The sequence below is a fragment of the Hyaena hyaena genome, unplaced genomic scaffold, assembly GCF_003009895.1.
Source record: "Hyaena hyaena isolate Hyena2069 unplaced genomic scaffold, ASM300989v1 scaffold_25, whole genome shotgun sequence".
NCBI classification, from domain to species: Eukaryota; Metazoa; Chordata; class Mammalia; order Carnivora; family Hyaenidae; genus Hyaena; species Hyaena hyaena.
In genome coordinates, this window is record NW_024080657.1 from 1,028,097 (window position 1) to 1,049,068 (window position 20,972).

A 20,972-nucleotide genomic window follows, 5' to 3' on the forward strand; every position below is an offset into this window, starting at 1 on the left:
GGGCCAGCCAAGGACGTGGAGGAGCAACCAGTGAGTGAGGTGGAAGGAAACCCAAGAAGAGTGTGATGTCCTAGAAACCAAATGAAGAAGGGTTTCTGGTGTCAGGACAGGCACTGAGGCTTGCAAGCATGTGAGGGGGAGCAGGGCCTGCCTGAATAAGCACCCTAATTCTGTCCCTGGTCACGAGCATCTAAACATACAGACTTCGGTTGTCTGTATACACAGGTGCACAAGTCTTTCTCAAAAATCCTTGGGGCCGGGTGTGCTTGGAATTCAGAATGAAAGGGGATTTAGAAAGAGAATGTGGTGCCTACACTGCCCCAGGGGGGTCAGGTTTAACACTCTATGCTCAAGCACACTGATGTTTCCCCTACAAACATATGGAAATTAACATGAAATTGGATAAACAAAGGTTTTGCTGCCAAGTGAACGTGAGGCTCATCTTTTCCCACTGAGTTAGGTACAATAAAACACAGCTCTCAGAGCTCCTGGATTTCAGAACTGAGACAAAGAATCATTGATCTTTATCTGCAGTAGAATGGCAATAATAATTATCTCCATATCATAGTGTATTTGTAAAGATGAAATGCAATAATCCACCTAAAGTACTTAACACAGTACTCAGAACACCATACTCACTACCTGTGGGTTTTTATCATTCACATGTATAACTCTGCATGTGTGGACATATATATTCTTTGAGGGTATGAATATATATCAAGTTTATTATTTATATAGTTATGTATTTGTTTATACATATTTCTACACATGTGCTTCATATACTATTTACACATGTGTATATAACTATTTCTATAATGTATGTAGTTATGTTTACATCTTTTTACAATTCTTTTTAATATTTTTGAGAAAGAGAGAGAGACAGGGACAGAGACAGAGACAGAGTGTGAGTGGGGGAGGGTCAGAGAGAGAGCAAGACACAGAACTTGAAGCCGGCTCCAGGCTCCACGCTATCAGCACAGAGCCAGACATGGTATTTGAACTCACAAGCCACGAGACCATGACCTAAGCCAAAGTTGGACGCTCAACCAACTGAGCCACCCAGGCTCCCCTAGTTATGTTTATATCTTATTAATTATGTCTATTTCAGTAAATGTATATATTTCTATTAATTATAGGTATACATATTATTTAATTTTCTATGCTTACCTTATTTTTAAAAATTTTATTTCTTTTTATTTTTTAATGTTTATTTATTTAAGAGAGAGAGAGAGAGAGTGCACGCGCAAGCAGGGGGAGCAGCAGAGAGAGAGAGAATCCCAAGCAGGCTCTGTACTATCAATACAGAGCCTGATGTCAGGGCTCAATCTCATGAATTGTGAGACTGTAACCTGAGCCAAAATTAAGAGTTGGACACTTAACTGACTGAGCCACCAGGTGCCCCACATTTTTTTTTTCTAAAGTAAGTTTCTGTTTCTTTTTGTTACTCTAGCAAATGGAAATGGCTAGAAAGATTTTTACCAAATACAGAGGATCTGCCTGAGACAAATTGACATAAAATATAGGCTATGTGGCTTCCAATTCACTTTGGAGTGTATGGAGGAGCATCCATTTCAGCAGCCAAAACTGGGCTTCAGGTAAAATCAATATGGTGGTTAAAAATAAGTCAATATGGGGGCACCTGGGTGGCTCAGTCAGTTAAGCGTCTGACCACAGCTCAGGTCATGATCTCACAGTTCATGAGTTCGAGCCCCATACCAGGCTCTGTGCTGACAGCTCAAAGTCTGGAACCTGCTTCTTTTTTTTTTTTTTTTTTTTTACAACTAGTTTATTGTCAAATTAGTTTCCCCATAACACTCAGTGCTCATCCCCACAAGTGCCCTCCTCCATGCCCATCCCCCCCTCCCCCCCACATCCATCAGTCCTCAGTTTTTGTCAGCATTCAAGAGTCTCTCATGGTTTGCCTCTCTCCCTTTCCCCCACCATTTCCGCCCTTCTTCTCCCCCTTTGGAACCTGCTTCTGATTCCGTGTCTCCCTCACACTCTGCCCCTCCCCTGCTTGTGCTCTCTCTCTCTCTCTCTCTCAAAAATAAACATTTAAAACAAAGTCAACATAGTGGTTCTTAAAAATATTAAAAATAGAACTACCATATGAACCAGTAATCCCATTTCTGGGTACATATCCAAAGAAAATGAAATCAGATCTCAAAGAGACATCTGTACTCTCACGTTCTTTGCATCATTATTCACAATAGCCAAGATACAGAAACAACATGAGTGTTCACAGATGAATGGATAAAGAAAACATGTATGTGTGTGTATATATATACAAATGCATACAACAGAATATTATTCAGCCATAAAAGAGAAGAAAATTCTGCCATTTTTGACAACATGGATGGATCTAGTAGACATCATGCTAAGTGAAATAAGCCAGATACAAAAAGATAAATACTGCAAGATCTCACTTAAATGTGGAATGAAAGAAAAGCCAAACTTCTACAAGCAGCGAGCAGAATAGTAGTTGCCAAGGGCAGGGAAGTGGATGGATGGGGAGGTGTTGGTCAAAAGATACAAAGTTTCAGGGGTGCCTGGGTTGCTTAGTCGGTTGAGCACCTGACTTCAGCTCAGGTCACGATCTCACGGTTTGTGGGTTCTAGCCCTGCATTGGGCTCTGTGCTGACAGCTCAGAGCCTGGAGCCTGCTTTGGATTCTGTGTCTCCCTCTCTCTCTGCCCCTCCCCTGCGCATACTCTATATCTCTCTGTCTCTCTCAAAAATAAACATTTTTTTAAAAAGGGACAAAGTTTCAGTAATGCAGGATGAGTAAGCTCTGGAGATCTGTGTACAGCATGGTGCCTACAGTTAATGAAACTGTATTGTATACTTGTAATCTGCTAAGGGAGTAGATTTAAGTATTCTCACCATAAAAAAAAAAAGAAAGAAGGAAGTAATGAAAGAAAGTGTACCTATGTAAAGGATACGGGCATGTTAGTTAACTTGAGTGAAGTGATCATATCATGATGTATACATATATCAAAACATTAAGTTGTACACCTCATATATGTACAATTTCTATGTGTCATTGCACCTTAATAAAGTTGAACAGAATGTGGTTTGTACACCATGAGAGGCTCTTGAATGCTGACAAAAACTGAGGACTGATGGATGTGGGGGGGGGGAAGGGCATGGAGGTGGGCACTTGTGGGGATGAGCACTGGGTGTTATGTGGAAACCAATTTGACAATAAACTATTTGTAAAAAAAAAAAAAAAAAGAATGTGGTTTGTACATATATACAATGGAATACGATTCAGCCTTAAAAAGAAAGGACATTCTGCAATGTGCTACAACATGGATGAACCTTGAGGATGTTACGCTCAGTGAACTAAGCCAGCCACAAAAAGACAGGGACTGTTATGATTCCTCTTGCATGAGGTACTTAGTAGACAAAATCACAGGGGCAGAAAGTAGAAAGGTGGCTGCCAGGGACCAGGGGAGGGGCTTCTAGGGAATTATTGTCTGATAGGTACAGAATTTCAGTTGTGCCAAATGAAAAGAGTTCTGGAACAGGAGGGAGCCTTTTGGGAACGGGAAATGTGCTCCGTTGTGATCTGGGTAGGGACTATACAGATGTACACCACAAAACTTCATCAGCTGTCACTTAAGATGTGTGCGATACATACAATATGTGCAATAGATACTATATTTGCATATAATAGTAACAAAACTTGATTATTAAGTTTACCTAGATCCTGCTGCTTGCTCAAGACTGTGAGGTTTGCTGGGGCACCTGGGTGGCTCTGTCAGTTGAGCATCCGACTCTTGATTTTGACTCAGGTCATGATCTCACAGTTGTGGGATTGAGCCCCGTGTTGGGTTCTGTGCTAACAGGGTAGAGCCTGCTTGGGATTCTCTCTCTCTCAACCCCTCCCCTGCTCGTGTTCTCTCTCTCTCTCTAAATAAATAAACATGTAAAAAAATCAACAAAGATTCTGAGGTTTGTTAAAAAGGGAAATTGACAAGTATTAGAGAGGTGTTAAAGATCTACCAGCCCCCAAAGAGACTTTCTCCTGGTGAGGCAGGACCAAGTGTGTCTTCACCACGGTATCCCCAGCACCTGCCACAGAGCCCAGTATAGAGTTGGTTCTCAAGAGCAGACACTGAGTGAGTGAACGAATGCAGGGATGGAAGCCTGCAGGCTGATGGCTTGCAGATGAGCCTCAGGGCTGTGCCAGCACCAGCTGGGAGTCCCTCTAGTCATATCTCCCCCGGCCTACCCCCGCCCACCCCGCCCCCAAGTCTCAGTCCCAGGGGAACCATCCATACCTCAAGGAAGTCATCCCCCTCACTGGGCAAAATCTTGCCCTGCCGCCAACGCTTGAGGAACCATCTGAGCTTCATGAAGAGCAGCAGAAAGTTGTGCTTGAATTGCTGGGACTCTTGCACCAGCATGTTCTTCTCCTGGCTCCAGAATTTCTGCTCCAGTCTCCGCTGGAGGCTCAGACTCTGCAGCTCAAACTCCCGCCTCAGGAGCGCCCTCTGCTGGTCCTCCTTCAGCTGGGAGAGGAACGAGAGCATGAGCGCCCTGCAGCTGTCTTCCCAGCCCTACGCCATCCCATTCCAGGCCTCAGATAAAGACAGAGAGCACACTTTGGGAGGTGCCTGTTGGTGATCCCTGCCAGGGGCTCCACCACTATCAGTTCATTCTGTTAAGATAAACCCCAGTGAAGAGAAACTGATAAAAGCAGCAATCCCTAACAATCACCATTAGGGATCAGTGAGAAGCAAGAGAGGTGAACCCGGCTCTTTCTCACTATAAAACCATGACATCACATAATGAACGCATAGTGGCTGCTAAAGTTTCACGGGGACGCTCACATTTAGTAAGGAACCCGTGCAGGTGAGCCATGATGGAAGGAAGAGGTGACCCATGTGGAACAAAGGGCATGCCAGGAGTGAGAATATGCGATTCCTAGGAAGGCATGCAAGGTCATGACGAAGAGAGGGCAGAGACCTGGATTAGAATTTCACCCTGGGGAATGTGCTTCAGCTCCCTGGGCATCAGTCCCTCGTCTATAAAATGGGGACACCTCATAGGGGAAACCTTAAGGATTAAAGAACATAATGTGTGAAAAGAGCACTGCATGGACCTGATATACAGTAAGGGCTTAATACATGCTTTCTATTAGCAAGACAATCTGCCTTAATTACCAGCCAGACCTATGGCCTTTCTGCTACAGGTTTTCAGCTCTGCTGGAGGCAGTATTTCATAGTTGGGAAACTGAGGCCCAGAGAGGAGAAAGGATTGGCCTGAGGTCACATAAGCCACCAATGACAAGCCCAGGATTCCAGCCCAGTCTGGCACAATGAAGTACAGCGAGGGCTGGAAGACTCAGGTTTCCCCAGGACCCTTGCCTTCTGAAGCCCCTTGGAGGCCTTAGGTTTCTGCCTTCAGTTCAGGGAAGAGAGGAGGAGTTGGTGCAGGGGCCGGGGGCATTGGGCACCACCCACCTGGACCACTTTCTGGTTGAAGTTGTCGGCCTCCTCCTTCCGTAGCTGCCGCTCCTGGGAAAGCTGCTCTTGCAGGCCCCGGAGGCTGTCATGGGCCTCAGCCAGCACCAGCTGCAGCTCCCTGATCTGGGGTAGGGATGCGGGACACAGACAGAGGGAGAGAGCAGGAAGGGGATAGAAGCTGCAGTCAGAGAACAAGAGTTAAGCGGGACCCAAGCTGTCCTTTGAGCACAAATCAGGCACAACGTCTGTCCCTACTTCAGGGGATTGTCATAAAGATCAAACAAAACAGTGCACATCAAATCTACCTTTATCAGAATTTCACCTTGATCATTTCTCTCTTCAAAATGCAGTTGAGGAAAATAACATACTGAGAAAGTTGAGTCTGATTCACAAAGATGTTTGCTGTCTCACTATTTATAATTGCAAAAATTTAAACATTTTTTTTTTAATTTCTAGGAGAGAGACAGAGAGAGAGACAGTGTGAGCAGGGGAGGGTCAGAGAGAGAGGGAGTCACAGACTGAAACAGGTTCCAGGCTCTGAGCTGGCAGTCAGCACAGAGCCTGACGCGGGGCTTGAACCCACGAACCGTGAGATCATGACCTAAGTGAAAGTCGGACGCTTAACCAACTAAGCCACCCAGGCGCCCCTATAATTGCAAAAATTTAAAAACAACTCGGATAAAGGAATTAACATGCATGGTTAATAGGTCTATACATATATAAAAGTCCAATCAACTGTACACGTAAGGATAGTGTCCTTTATTGTAGGTACACTGGTATGTTATACTTCAATAAAAAGTAAAAAAGATCTATATCTCCACAGAAAAACAGGAAGGACATGGACACACACTCAATGTGAACAGCGGTTAACTAAGTGACAATTTTGGGATCCCGACTTTAAGCCTTTCTGCAATGCTGCTTAGGGATTTTGCTGTAGTTATTCATTGCTGCTAGTGACTATGTAATAAAATCTTGGGAAAAAGACAGTAAAACTCTACATTTTGAGGGGAAATTGTGTTTACAAGTATTTGTAGCTAAACAGGCAAAACTAATCTATTCTGTTAGAAGTCAGGATGGGGACTAGATGGGGACAGAAGGAAGGTTTCAGGGACAAGTCATGCTCTGCTTATTAATCTGCTTCCTGATGACAGAGAAGTGTTCAGTTTGTGAAAGTTATTTGAGCTATCCACTTAAATGTACTTTTCTGTATGTATGTTATACTTCAATTTAAATTTTTTTAATGTTTATTTTTGAAAGAGAGAGAGAGAGAGACAGCAAATGGGGGAGGGGCATAAAGACGGAGACACAGACTCTGAAGCAGGCTCCAGGCTCTGAGCTGTCAGCACGGAGCCCCACACAGAGCTCGAACCCACAAACCGTAAGATCATGACCTGAGCCGAAGTTGGACGCTTAACCAACTGAGCCACCCAAGCGCCCCTAAAGAATTTTTAAGTATTTCTCATAACAGAGGGAAATGTTATGCTGTCATGTTAAGCAGGAAAAAAAAAGTAATGTCATCTGTCACTCCTACATAAAACCATCCCAAGCATGGCAAGATGTCCCTCTGTAAATAACATTTATTGTCTGGCCAATAGTATGGGCATCTGGCAATGGAAGGCACTCTGACTCAAGGTATACCTTGTATGCCTAGTTGACCTTAAAGATTCTTGCAGGGCTGGATACTATTGTATCCAGTACTGTAACTGCTCAGTAAAGAGTGGTTGAATGAAACAATAATCGAATGCATGGAGGTGACTCAGCTTATCTCTTTTTCTCAGAAAATGAAAACTTGGTGTCTCATGTCTTGTTTTGTTTTTTCCCTTTTTGCCATGGCTGCTAGGAGCTCAGACCACATAGAGTGTTTGATCCATCAGCTTCAAGGGAGCTTCTCCCGCTGGGCACTTGCAGACTGGCCTTACTGGGACTATAAAACTGCCTTCCTAAGAGTGTTCGGAAGAAAAGGGCTCTTAGGTTGGGGAGCACACAGAGGTCTCCACAGCTCAGCAGTCTCAAGGAGGCTCCATTCCATGCACAGAAGACTCTTCTTGCTTCCAGTTCATTATGAAGTGCTGGGAAAGACTCAGCAGGCTGGAGAGGGGCTCAGAACCACCAGGAATTCCTCAAGTACCAGGGAATTCTAGAAATTCTACAGCCACCACCCACTCTAATCCTCCATGTTACAAAGGGGAACATACAGCCAGAGAATGGGAACATGCCCAAGGCCACAAAGCCACACTGGTGGGTCCCCTGAGGCCCTGAGATGTGTCATCCTCCTCCTCCTTATTCTCACCCAGTAGGGACCAGATTTAAGTCTTTTCATGTATTTAATCTTTTCAGCACCTTTATTTTGAAGATAAAAAAGCTGAGGGTCAGAGAGCTAAAATGACTGGTCTACAATCTCACAGCCAGTGTATAGCAGCAGATCCACAATTTAAACCCAGTCAACCTGACTGTAAAGATGGCTGCCTTCCTGCTAAAGAAATTAGTGGTTTCACTAAATGGCATAAGTTATTAAATTCCCAGTGAAATTTAGTATAGGAAAACAAAATCAATTTCTTCAAAGGGGTTTATAGGCTTTCTTTTGTCAGGTCAAGAGAATGGCCCAAACTTCCTCATCTCCCTTTTTGCACCTGCTGCCTGGAAGCTTAGAACCAAATGGAATACTCAAAATCCACATGATCACCAGCTAAGCTTCTCCACAGACTGCCCAGCTTTGGGGAGGCCCCGGCCACTCTCCTCCTGCCCTCCCCCTTGCTTGATCAGGCCTAGGCCCACCTCAGAGGCGTAGGATTCATTGTCTTCAGCTCGATAAGGCCTGAAGCTCCGGCTGGGGTCGGGCTTGGAGTCCAAGTCACCACTGCGGAAGGGCTCTCGCATCCTGGGCTCCCACTCTGGCGGGTCCCTGAAGTCAGGCGGCTGCACCCAGAGGCACAGGCAGAAGAGACCAGAGGAAACAATGGGGAGGGGCCCGAGGGGTGCCAGAAGCAGCCCCCACTCCAGGCCCCTGGGCTCTAATAAGAGACTCTGACTGCCCACCTGAGGGCTGGGGCCCCAGTGGATTCAGCTCTGCAGCCCAGACCCAGCCCTGCAACTACTCAGTGAGTCTCTGTCGAAAGGATGAATGAGGAGCTAAGTGGTGAGCGCACTGATACTGTGAATGTCTGTCTTGTGCACAAATTTTCTTTTTTTTAATTTTTTTTAATGTTTTATGTATTTCTGAGAGAGAGAGGCAGCGTGAGTAGGGGAGGGTCAAAGACAGAGGGAAACACAGAATCGGAAGCAGGCTCCAGGCTCTGAGCTGTCAGCACAGAGCCCAACACGGGGCTCGAACCGTGAGATCATGACCTGAGCTAAAGTTGGATGCTTAACCGACTGAGCCACCCAGGCAACCCTCTTTTTTTTTCTTTTAATAATTTTTTAATGTTTATTTATTTTTGAGAGAGAGAAACAGAGCATGAGCAAGGGAGGGGCAGAGAGGGAGGGAGACACAGAATCCGAAGCAGGCTCCAGGCTCTGAGCTGTCAGCACAGAGCCCGATGCTGAACTCACAAACCGTGAGATCATGACCTGAGCCAAAGTTGGACACTGGCTCAGTTGGGGCTGGCTCAGAAGGTTTGTGCATAAGAAGGGCACCTGGGTCGCTCAGTCAGTTAAGCGTCCGACTTCGGCTCAAGTCATGATCTCACGGTTTGTGGGTTAGAGCCCCGTGTCAGGCTCTGTGCTGACAGCGAGCTCAGAGCCTGGAGAGCCTGGAGCCTGTTTCAGATTCTGTGTCTCCCTCTCTCTCTGACCCTCTCCTGCTCATGCTGTCTCTCTCTCTCTCTCTCTCTCAGAAATAAATAAAACATTAAAAAAAAATTTTTTTTAAAGAAAAAAAAAAGAACACTCTTCCCCAATAATCTATCTTTCTAATCTCAGCTCAGATTAGAGGTCTTCCCTGCCCCAGAGTCTAGGTCACATTCACTGACAGGATATTTTGATTAAATCTTTCTTCCCCACTAGATGACAGAAGTTGGGGGGCAGGAATCATGTCTGTTTTTGCTTATCAGGGCACCTCCGGTTCTGATCACTGATCCCAAAAAGTATATGAACAATAAACACAGCATCATAAGTACATGAACCACTAGATACATTACATAAGAAAAATCAATTGTGTGGTCACAGTAGGTATCACATAAGACAATTTGGGTGAAAAAGCAAATGTATGAGAGAAAGCACAGAGAAAGATTTAAAAGGGCGTGCCTTGATGATGAAATGGTCTAAGTCTGCACCACGTGACATACATAACTACCGAGCACTTGACATGGGGCTACGGAGACCAAAGACATGAATTTTCAACTGAATGAAATTTTTATTAATTTAAATTTAAGGAGCCATATGTGGCTAGTGGCCTCTGTCCTCAGCACTGGGATAGCACTGCTCCAGACTATTGATAGTGGTACCTATAGGCAGTAAGAAGCAGAAAGGAGAGGCTTTTCCCTTTTTACCAGGCACTTCTAAAACTCCTTGAATGCTTATGGACTACTTTTGCAATGATACTTTTTAAAAAATTTTTTAATGTTGTTGTTTTCTTTTTGAGACAAGTGCATCTACTATTTTGATTTTTTCTAAGTAGCCTTTTATACACATTAAGGCTAGAAGTTCATTACCTTTAGAAAGCCACATTTCTTACCTTTGCATAAGACCTGACAGGAGCTTCTATGTCTTCTTTTTTTATAGTTTTTTTTATTTTTTAATTTAAAAAATTTTTTTAATGTTTTATGCATTTCTGAGAGACAGAGACAGCGTGAGCAGGGGAGGGTCAGAGAGAGAGGGAGACACAGAATCTGAAGCAGGCTCCCGGCTCTGAACTAGCTGTCAGCACAGAGACTGACGCGGGGCTTGAACCCACGAACCGTGAGATCATGACCTGAGCCAAAGTCGGACGCTTAATCAACTAAGCCACTCAGGCACCCCAGTTGGTTTGTTTTTTTAATAATACATGTTTGAAAATCAAAATTGCAAAAGAAACAAGACAAGAACAAAGGGCAACCTGGCAAAACAAAGAAGGAGGGAGCCTCAAAACCAACCCCTGTATCTATCAGTGGTAAATGACTAAGTGAATTGGGGCATACTCACTCAATGAGATCGTGTCCAGTAATGAGAATGAACAAATTATGACTACATGAGACAAGAAACAAAACAGTGAGTGAAAGAAGCCAGGCATAAAGGAGTATGTGTTATATGATCCACTTTATATAAAGTGCAAAGACAGACCAAGTGAAATCAGGAGAGGGGTCACCCTTGGGAGCAGGGATAGTGGCTGGAAGGGGATGTGAGGAGGGGCTTCTGGGGTGCTGGTCACATTCTAGTTCTTGTTCTGGGTGATGATTACTCAAGTGTGCTCATTTGGGGGAAATTCACTAAGCTGTACACTTGTGCCTTATGTGCCTCTCTGTCCTACGTATGATTCAGTAGTAAGTTTCTAACAAAAAAAGTAATAGGGCTATGACTGGCACATCTTACCTGGAAGTCTGAGCCAAGGTCTTTGGCCAAAAGAATCTCCTTGGAGGGCCCCTGGGAGCCCAGGGCAGGCAGCGACGAGAAGGGCTCCGGCTGCTCCTTAGCAGAGCTCCCGAGGACGGTGTCCGCCTTCCGGGTGAAGGCATTGAGTTCCTGCTGGAGCATGGTCAGCCGCACCAGGATGGCGTGGATGAGCTTCATGTCCCTGGGACCCTCGCTGTTGTCGGGGGCCTCATGCAGCCGAAAGTCAGCGCACTCGTTGTCCAGGTACAGGCGGAGGCCAGCCGAGAAGCCATTGGCATCGGCCACCAGGACATCGATGGCCTTGCTGACCAGGGCGGCCTGCTCCCTCAGCCCGGGCAGCGCCTCGGCCTCCCTGGCTCTGCAGAGTCGGGCAGTGTGAGGACTGTGGGCCTCGCCAAGAGCGGCGGGCACACATTGGGCAGAGTCCCCGGCCTCGGCGTCTGTCTCCAGCATCGGCCGCGTGCTCTGGCAGGAGGCAAGGTCACAGCGCTGGAGGTTGGAGAGCAGCACCCGGTTCTCATACTGCAGCTTCTTGACCTTGCCGCTGAGCTCGCCGATCTGCAGTTTGGCAGCCGCCAGCTCCTCCTGCGAAGGCTCACTGAGCACGGAGCAGCTGTCCTCCGACAGCGTCACATCCAGCTCGTGCTCTGAGCGGTACTTGGCCAGCTCGGCCAGCAGCAGCTTGTTCTGGTCCTCCAGCTCGGCGGAGGAGCGCCGGAGCAGCTCCGCCTCCTCCTCCACAAACTGCAAGTGTCGCCGCAGCTCCGCCAGGCTTTCTCCGCACTCGCTGCCGCCCAGCGCCGAGAAGGCCAGGCGCGCCTCCGAGCCTCCGCAGCCGCCTCCGTGGTCCTTCATGTCATCCATCTCCGCCCGCAGGCCTCGGTTTTCCACCTCCAGTTCCACAATGCGGCGGCTCAGCAGGTTGGCTTCCTCCTCCACCAGCTTCAGGTGCACCTTGAGCTCGGTCTCCCGCGAGTGGGGCGCGTCGGCCAGCTCCTCGGCAGACAGGGCACTGTCCAGGTCGCCGTAGAGCGAGCGGTATTTGAGCAGCTCCTCTTTCATGCTGTCGTTCTCCTTGGCCAGCTTGGTGAGCTTCTTGCACATGAGGGCTGACTCCTCCTTTGCAAAGTGCAGCTGGCACTTCAGGTCCGCGCTGTCCTCCTGGGGCCCGATGGACGCGGGGACAGACATGACCCAGGAAGGTTAGTGGGGCGAGGCTCAGTACCAGCTACAGCATTTCGGGGAGCACCAACTATGTGCCAGGGTCCCAGGAATGAATCAGACAAGGCCCTGACTCTCCAGGAGCAGGCGTCCGGAGGGAGAGTAGAGAAGGAGACTTTGAACACTGCAGCAAAGATGGAGCACCACACAGCCTGGAGAGTCTAGGAAGGCTTCCTGGAGTCGGCGACATCCTGCCAGGCAATGGTTGCTACTTCTACTACTACCATTACTACTATAGTTTCCTTATCTGTAAAATGAGGGAATAACACTCCCTTCCACACAGAGGCATGGAGAGGATTAAATGAGATAATGTATGAAAAGTGCCTGGCACCCTTATAATCCAGGACCACTAGAGGCTAACTGTATTCTATATCTGACCTGTGGTACACATAGCACTGTATCTATCTGCCCATGTGAGAATCATGGGCTTGGGGCATGGCTTTCGGAAGTGAAGTGGGCATCAAAGCTAAGACAATTAAAAAGAGGAGGGCAGAGTAGAGGCTGAGGAAGGATGGGCACCTCTGGGGACTCCCCAGACCACTTGGAATTGGGCCTTCGACCTTCAGATAAAAACCCGCCTATGGGGGCTGGACGGGGGGCTAAGGGAGCTGCCAGGAAATACCTGCACAGAAGGCTTCTTGTCTGTCTTCCCCAGGGAGCGAGTTCCTCTTTTCTTCAAGGAATGCTAGAAAGTAATTGAAAAAAACAAAAACAAAAACAAAAAAGAATGAAAAACCTGAAAGTTCATGTGGCTGATGTCATCAAAGAGTAGCCAAGGTGCCTAGGGTTCCATGATAGCCCCCTGCCCTGCCCAGTCCAGCCCAACCATGTCCAGGCCTTCACCAGTACCACCCACCAAGGCAGAGGGGCCCTCAAGACCACCCAGCGGGCCTGAAGCAAGTGACGAGATGACTCTGATCACGCCTGCCCAGTTCTTCCCCTTTCTCCCACCCCTCCATTATGATCCAGGTGGCCTGGGCCAAGACCCAGAAATCCGGGTTTCTATTCTTTTTCCCTCATTCATTCACCAAAGACTTCCTGAGTACCTATTACATGCCAGGTGCAGCTAGGCATAAAATACACAGCAGTGACCAAGCCAGACAGGGTACTTGCGGAGGCTGCTATGGTGCTCCACTCAGATCCCGGCCCCCTCAGAGCTGGGGCACTTGTTCCCCCAACTAAGACCTCGACGCTTAGTCCCCTCCCAGTGATGCCACTGGCTGAGGGCAGCTACCTCCTCCAAGGTCATGTGCCCTCCCTAGAGGGAGCCCACTTGCAATGACTGGTCCATGGCCCTTTGCCTCGACTCAGAACAACTCTGAATAGCCATCTGAGCTCCATGCTAACAAACAAAATGCATATAGATGAAACATCACAATTACCCAGGAGGCCTAGCAGTCCTTTGGTGAGGGACTGCACAATTTTTACAATTAAGTGTAAGTTTTCATGTAAAATTACACTGTAACAATCATAATTCAAATATCCAGAACCGGTAAGATGAAAAGAAATTAATAGCTTTCTTTTCTTTTTCGTTTTTAGAAATTGATAACTTTTAATTAGATAAGCAAATTCTACATGGAAAACAACACCCAGGGTACCTGGGTGGCTCACTCACCCAGGGTTAAGTGTCTGACTCTTGATCTCAGCTCAGGTCATGTACTCACAGTTCAGGAGATCAAGCCCCACATCAGGCTCTGTGCTGACAGCACCCAAACCTGTTTAGGATTCTCTCTTCCTCTCTCTCTGCCTCCGCTCCCCCCACCCTCCCCCGGGTCTGTTCATGTCTCAGAAAGAAACAAATAGGGGCACTTGTGTGGCTCAGTTGGTTAAGCAATTGACTTCAGCTCAGTTCATGATCTTGCAGTTCAGGAGTTTGAGCCCTGCATTGGGCTCCACACTGACAGTGCAAAGTCTGGGATTCTCTCTCTCTCTCTCAATAAATAATAAACTTTAAAAAAAAAGAATAAGTAAATAAACATAAACAAAAAGAAAAGGGGAGCCTGGGTGGATCAGTCAGTTAAGCATCCGACTCTCGGGGCGCCTGGGTGGCTCAGTTGGTTAAGCGTCCGACTTCGGTTCAGGTCATGATCTCACAGTTTGTGGGTTCGAGCCCTGCATCAGGCTGTGTGCTGACAGCTAGCTCAGAGCCTGGAGCCTGTTTCAGATTCTGTGTCTCCCTCCTCTCTGACCCTCCCCCTGTTCATGCACTCTCTCTCTCAAAAGAAATAAACAAAAATAAATAAATAAAGGTTCTCTTTAAAAAGTTCAGAGAATGGGCACCTGAGTGGCTCAGTCAGTTGGGCATCTGACTTCAGCTCAGGTCATGATCTCACGGTTCGTGGCTTTGAGCCCCATGTCGGACTCTGCTGACAGCTCGGAGCCTGGAGCCTGCTTCGGATCCTCTGTCCCCTGCCCCTCTCTGCCCCTCCCCTGCTCATGTTCCTACTCCGTCTCTGTCTCTCTCAAAAATAAGCAGTAAAATAAATAAATAATTAATTTAAAAATTAAGAAAGACAGACCCTAAAAAAGTAAAAGTATAAATGACTAACTGGGGAAAAATTTTGCAATTTACTGCACTACAAAGGGCAAATATCTTGCCTACATAAGGAGCTTCACAAAACAGAAAACAAAAAGGCCAACAAACCTATATTAAAATGTGCTAGAGATGTGAAAACCTGTTCACAAGAAAAGGTATGACTTGTAACCATAGGAAGATGCTCAACCCTATTCAAGACGAGAAATGTAAATTACAACTACGCATCCTACATGAGATATCATTTCTCACCTATCAGATTAACAAAAATCCAAACATCGGACAACACATTCTACTGGTGAAGCTATGGAGAAGTAGGAAAACTCCTTTATCGCTGGGAAGAATGCAAAATGGTACAAGCCCTACAGAGGGGGATTTGAGAAAATGTTACCATAATTTTTACTAAAGTTTCTTGATATTTAAAAAAGCGACTCAGTTAGATGCGGGGTCTACTGAACACTCCACTTCTTCCCATGAGAGGGATGATTTATGTTAGAAGGGTACAAAACCACACTTAGGTTGCCTTTGACTTTTCAAGTTCAACAGGTATTTTTTGAGAATAAACAGGTGTGAAACAAACAGGAATTTTTTTATTTTTTTTTAATGTTTATTTATTTTTAAGAGGCAGAGAGAGTGAGAGCATGAACAGGGGAGGGGCAGAGAGACAGGGAGACACAGAATCCCGAAGCAGGCTCCAGGCTCTGAGCTGTCAGCAGAGCCCGACATGGGGCTTGAACTCAAGAACTGCAAGATCATGCCCTAAGTCGGACACCTGATCAGCTGAGCCACCCAGGGGCCACACCCCCAGGTGTTTGAATACATACCCTCCCCCCCATGCTCCCACCTCTCATAGCCACCTGAGGGTGAGAACCACTGACATAACCCAAGCCCTCCAAGCCCCCATCTCACTGATGGGTGAGAAAGAGGCCCCACAGCAAATCCATAGCTGACTTGGGACTAAATCTCGACAGAGCTCTTGATCTAGTTTCAGACTTGGAGGGAGAATATGTACCTTCTTTGATGAGGGCCACAGTGAGGCAGCACAGTGGCTCTCAACCTGCGTGTACATCAGAATTACCTGGGGGAAGTTAAAAAAAATACTGATGGCTAAGGTCCCAGAGATTCTGATATACTCAGTCCACCATAGGTCCCAGGCATGAGTATTTTTAAATAGCTTCCCAGGTGATTCTATCTGCAGCTCAGGAGAAAACCAGAGAGCCGGGGAAATGAACTCCAGCTGGGGTCTTAAGTATATCTTGGAGCCCAATCAAATCCTAAAGGCATCTTTTGAAATGCAAATGAGGCAGGAAGGCAGAGGCTGATATTTCAGACTCAAGGTGCCAAGAGCAAAGAGCCAGTATTTGAGAAGGGCTGATCTGGGCTCTTTGAAAAGGGAGGACAAGGTAGGAAGTGGGGTGATGCCACAAAACAGGTCCCCCCACAAAGCCCCTCTCACAAATGGTGCCAGGAAGGGGGTGCTCAGAAGGACACCCAGGCATGGAGTGAGCGGTGAGGTAGGGGCTCTGGGGAAAGATGGTCAGGCTTGCAGTTCCGGGTCTGCTTATCGTAAGCTGAGTGGCAGGGGCTGTGGCCTCAGCTGGGAACTGATCTTTGACGACCCCACAACACTGAGTTTGTGATCCTGGGTGAACCTCTTCCTCTCCCTATAAAATTGAGCCTCTTCAGGTAACCATAGCCTCTTCAAGCACTGCAGACTCCCTGGAGAGAGGAAAGTGGGGGGGGGGGGAATGCACAGAGAGGTCCCAGCCACCAGGTATGAAGGAATGAGATCATATAAAGCCTAAAGCCATTAAAAAGGACAGAGGGGAGTGAGATTTCCTGACAATGTGGCAAAGTCTCTGAAACATCTTGGTAAGAAAAAGAAGGAACTCGCGAAACAAAACCCACAACCCAAATGTCCACCAACTGCTACATGGATAAACAAAATGTGGCATATCCACATGAGGCAATATCACTCAGCCACTGAAACAAAACGAAGTGCTGATATTTGCTACAACACACATGTGTCTTGAGAACATCATGCTAAAGTGAAAAGCCAGTCACAAAAGGCCACACAATGTATGATATGATTTACATAAAATGTCCGTCACAGGCAAATCCACAAGTAGATTAAGTGGTTGCCAGGGGCTGGGAGAGGCAGGAGTGACTGTTGACGGCTTGGGGTTTCTTGCAGGGGCAACGAAAACATCCTGGAATGAGAAGGTGGTGAAGGTTTTAAAATTCTGAATATCCTTAAAATCCACTGAACTATATACTTTAAAAAGACAAACTTTATCATATGTGACTTATAGCTCAATAAAGCTGTTAATAAAAAGAAATACCTAGAGCATGTTACCATTGTTATAAAAATAAGGGGTGTGTGTGTGTGTGTGTGTGCGCGCGAGCGCTTGCGCTTGCATATATCGCATGGGATGGAAAAAGGTCTGAAGAATATATACCAGGCCATTTACAATGAGAATACAGTGAACTTATACTTGGCCCTCTTCCCCCACATATTTTTAGGAGCCAGGGGACACAGTCTTCCAGCTTTTTCTTTAAAAAATTTTGTTTCATTAGAAAATGTTTTTAAAAATAAAATTTTAAGGGCGCCTGGGTGGCTCAGTGGGTTAAGTAGCTGACTTCGGCTCAGGTCATAATCTTTCGGTTGGTGAAATGGAGCCCCGCTTGGGGCTCTGTGCTGACAGCTTGGAGCCTGGAGCCTGCTTCAGATTCTGTGACTCCCTCTCTCTCTGCCCCTCCTCTGCTCATGCTCTGTCTCTCTTTCAAAAATAAATAAATGTTAAAAAATGTTTTAAATAAGTAAATAAAATTTTAACATACAAAAATACATTCTCACTGTTGATCCATACAATGCTAACAAATCAGAAGCCCCTCCTAGGCATTCTCCTCCCCAACCTGAGGGTGACCAGAGCAGACAACCAGCTGGAGCTCCTCGGAGACCTCTGGCTCTGTGTTTAAAATACTGAAATAGATGGTGCTCTTTTAGACTTTCTTTCCTTCCTATGTTTACTTGACTCTGTGATCTTTGATTTTTATAATAAGCACCTTAGGCAGAAGAAAACCCAAAACGCCCAGTGTTTTTTACAAGTCTGTGTTCATGCTACATTTTTCTGCATGTTACAGAAACCATGTACACAATACAATCCCATCTTGACTTTCTAAAAATACAGAGAGGAACACATTGTATGAGCATAGAGAAAGGTCTAAAAAGATACAAACCAACCTGCTAACCATAGGTTACGCTGAGTCGGGAGTAGAACTGAGGGAGGTGGTTAAGAGAGGAGGCTTCCTTCAATTTTATGTAGGGTTTTGATGATTTCTATTATTTTGTGGATACCACTCACTTTCATATAGTCCAAACTTCAAAGACCTCAAAAATGGGGGCACAAAATGGGTGAAGGGGAGTGAGAGACATGGGCTTCCAGCTATGAATGTATAGGTCATGAGGATGAAAGCACCAGCATAGGGAATATCATCTCAATGGTATCATAACAGGATTGCACAGTAACAGATGGTGGCTACACTTGTGACGAGCACCGCGTAACTACAGACTTGTTGAATCACTATGTTGTACATCTGAAACCAATATAACCTCGTGTGTCAACTATACTTCAAAAAAAAAAATCACAAAAAGGAATACAGTGAACCCAAGTCACCAGTTTCCTGCCCAAGACAACCAATACAACCAGAGTCTGATGTGCCCATCCTTACAGGGATGCTAGGCATGCATTTATGGGCTTTTGTAATGATACTTTTGCTTCACTGAGCTTATGTTGGGGGGGGGGCAGTGAATATATATGCATATATACATTTCAATATGAGTGTGCATGTAAATAGAAAAAATGTATTAGAAGCATATGCCCCTCCCACCCAAATAATAATTTGGGTAATTACTCAGAGTAATTCTCTCTGAATATTGGATTTCAGGTGAATTTTTTCTTACTATGACTTATTTGTATTTTCTAATCTTTCTCTACTAAGCGTATATAACCTGTTGGGTAGATAGGGAAAATCACATTTTGGTATTTTTAATATACTTTCCCAAGAAAAGTCACTGGGCACCTTTCCAACAGGCAGAGAGTTAGCTCTGAGTGGCATGAACCTCACCAGAAAGGGAGGGCAGTGGGCAGAGAAGGAGGGGGCCAAGCAGCAAACCCTTTCAGGACTGGAGTAATTCCAGCCTTTTCTGGTTAGAACGGACCCTTCCCCCCCACCTCATCTAAGCCATTTGGGCTCCCACACTACTCTTCAGCTCTGGAGGGAAAACAAGGCAGGCTCACAGAGCCCAAAGACCTCCTCCCCTCTGCAGGGCAGCAGCTGGCCAGGCGGCCTGGGGGCTGTGGTGCCCCTAAAGGGAGCCAGGGCCTGTCAGAGCCCCTTTGTGGGGCCCCCAGGAGCAGATGCTCTGGCCCCGGGCCTCAGGAGAGTGGGAAGGAAGGGGCAAGGCAGGACAGTCCCAGACACCAACAGGAATGCCGTTGCTAAGTGACGGACCCTGCGGGCACATTCTTTGGCCTGGCACACATCAGGGGCTTCCCCACCTACCAGCAACACACAAGGCCACCTCTGAGCAGCCAGGGTGGCACCTCTAAACATCCTTAGTTTAATGGCTCCTGGTAGGAGCATGAGCTATGTCCTCCCTTGTCCTTCTCCAGAAGTCTAGTAGATTGTGTCCCTGCACCTCCAGCCCGCACAGAGAGGCCGCCTGAGCACAGCTCCAGAGGGCCCCCCTCCTCTCTAACACCTTCCCTGCGTCCGTGCTGCCAGGAAACAAAGACCAACCTTCAGGGAATAACATGAACCTTCTGCCAAACAGCTGGGCAGATTTTCACCAAATATGGAGGGGATGTTTGGAAGGGTCTCACTGAAAACACAGACTGTGCTATGTGTGCAAAATTTACTCTAGAGGGGACCTGGGGTGGGGGCGCATCTCAAAGACTGAGGCATTCTTCCCCCAGAGCAGCTGAAGCGGCTAGACAGAGGCCCAGTGGCTCTGTCTCGGGATGACCATCTGGGGGGAGGAAGCAAAGACTGGTTTAGACATAAAACCCAAACCAGAAGTCACTGGGACACCCATTGCCAAGTGCAGGCATTGATTTGCAATGCAACTGCTACTTCCAGGGACAAGGAGCAGCTCGATACAGACAGCACCTGGCTAGGGGCAGCAGAAACATTTATTTAAGGTAAATGCTGCTCAAGACGCACAGCCATTACAGCAGCTGTAAGGGTAATGATGATGGTAAGCAGTATTCACCAAGTCCTTCCTCCCTGCTAAGCACTCTACCTGCCTTCTCTGAGAAGTAGGGTTAGTATTCCCATTTTGTAAATGAACAAACTGAGCCCTGGAGCAGTTACATGATTCGCTCAGCATTACAGTCATTTCCAAGTAAGTCATTTCCAAGCAAAGCCAGCATTCAAACTCAAGCCCCTGTGACCCCAAATTCGAGTGTGCCCTGCACCACCCAGACCACGGCCAGGCTGCATCAGATGACAACCCCAGCAGAACTAAGATTTGAACCCAGGTGATCTGATGATGCCATGGTCAGCAAGCACCCTGTGTACCCCGTCAGAATGGGAATCGGGACAAGAAGCCTGTGCAAGGACAGAGTCCTCACTCACTGAAGTGAGCAGCTTCTTCAGAGGTTCTGAAAACACAGCAGGGCCCTAGGAAGGCACCTACATAAGGCGAGGGGGGCAGGGCAGCACCGTAAGAGTCGGTGTGACTTTGGGAGAGTCCTGGGTTAGAATCCCATCCTGGGTTAGAATCCCATCTCTGTCTTTTCCCAGTACCATCTGTGCGTAGTAGTCCACTCCTTGGCATACACCCAAGAGAACTGAAAATGTACAAAACCTGTTCAGAGCAGCCTTATTCATACTAGTCAAAAGGTGGAAACAACCCAAATGTCCATCAACTGGTGAGTGGACAAAATGTATATTCATACAAAGGATTATTATTTGACCATAAAAATGAATGAAGTACTGATACATGCTCTGACGTGGATAAGCCTTGAAAACATTATGCTATGTGAAAGAAGCCAGTCACCAAAGATCACAAATTGCATGATTCCATTTGCATGAAATGGCCAGAATAGGCAAATCCACAGAGATGGAGTGTGGATTAGTGACTGCCAGTGGCTGGAGGGAAAGGGGAATGGGGAGTGACTACTAACAGGTACCGGGTTTCTTTTAAAGGCAATG

General features: G+C 46.6%; 1 protein-coding gene across 2 annotated transcripts in view; it reads right to left on the reverse strand.

Moving 5' to 3' along the window:
- SOGA1 (suppressor of glucose, autophagy associated 1) overlaps positions 1–20,972 on the reverse strand; it is a 68,100-nt gene that overhangs the window by 16,741 nt on the left and 30,387 nt on the right. The window contains exons 4-8 of one of the 2 annotated variants that reach the window (XM_039227167.1): positions 12,843–12,905; positions 10,979–12,160; positions 8,249–8,389; positions 5,471–5,596; positions 4,286–4,516 (exon numbers count right to left, since the gene is read on the reverse strand). In XM_039227167.1, the coding sequence (XP_039083098.1) occupies positions 4,286–4,516; positions 5,471–5,596; positions 8,249–8,389; positions 10,979–12,160; positions 12,843–12,905 (1,743 nt within the window). The remainder of the gene's footprint in view (positions 1–4,285; positions 4,517–5,470; positions 5,597–8,248; positions 8,390–10,978; positions 12,161–12,842; positions 12,906–20,972) is intronic. The other variant, XM_039227168.1, reaches the window with a different exon arrangement.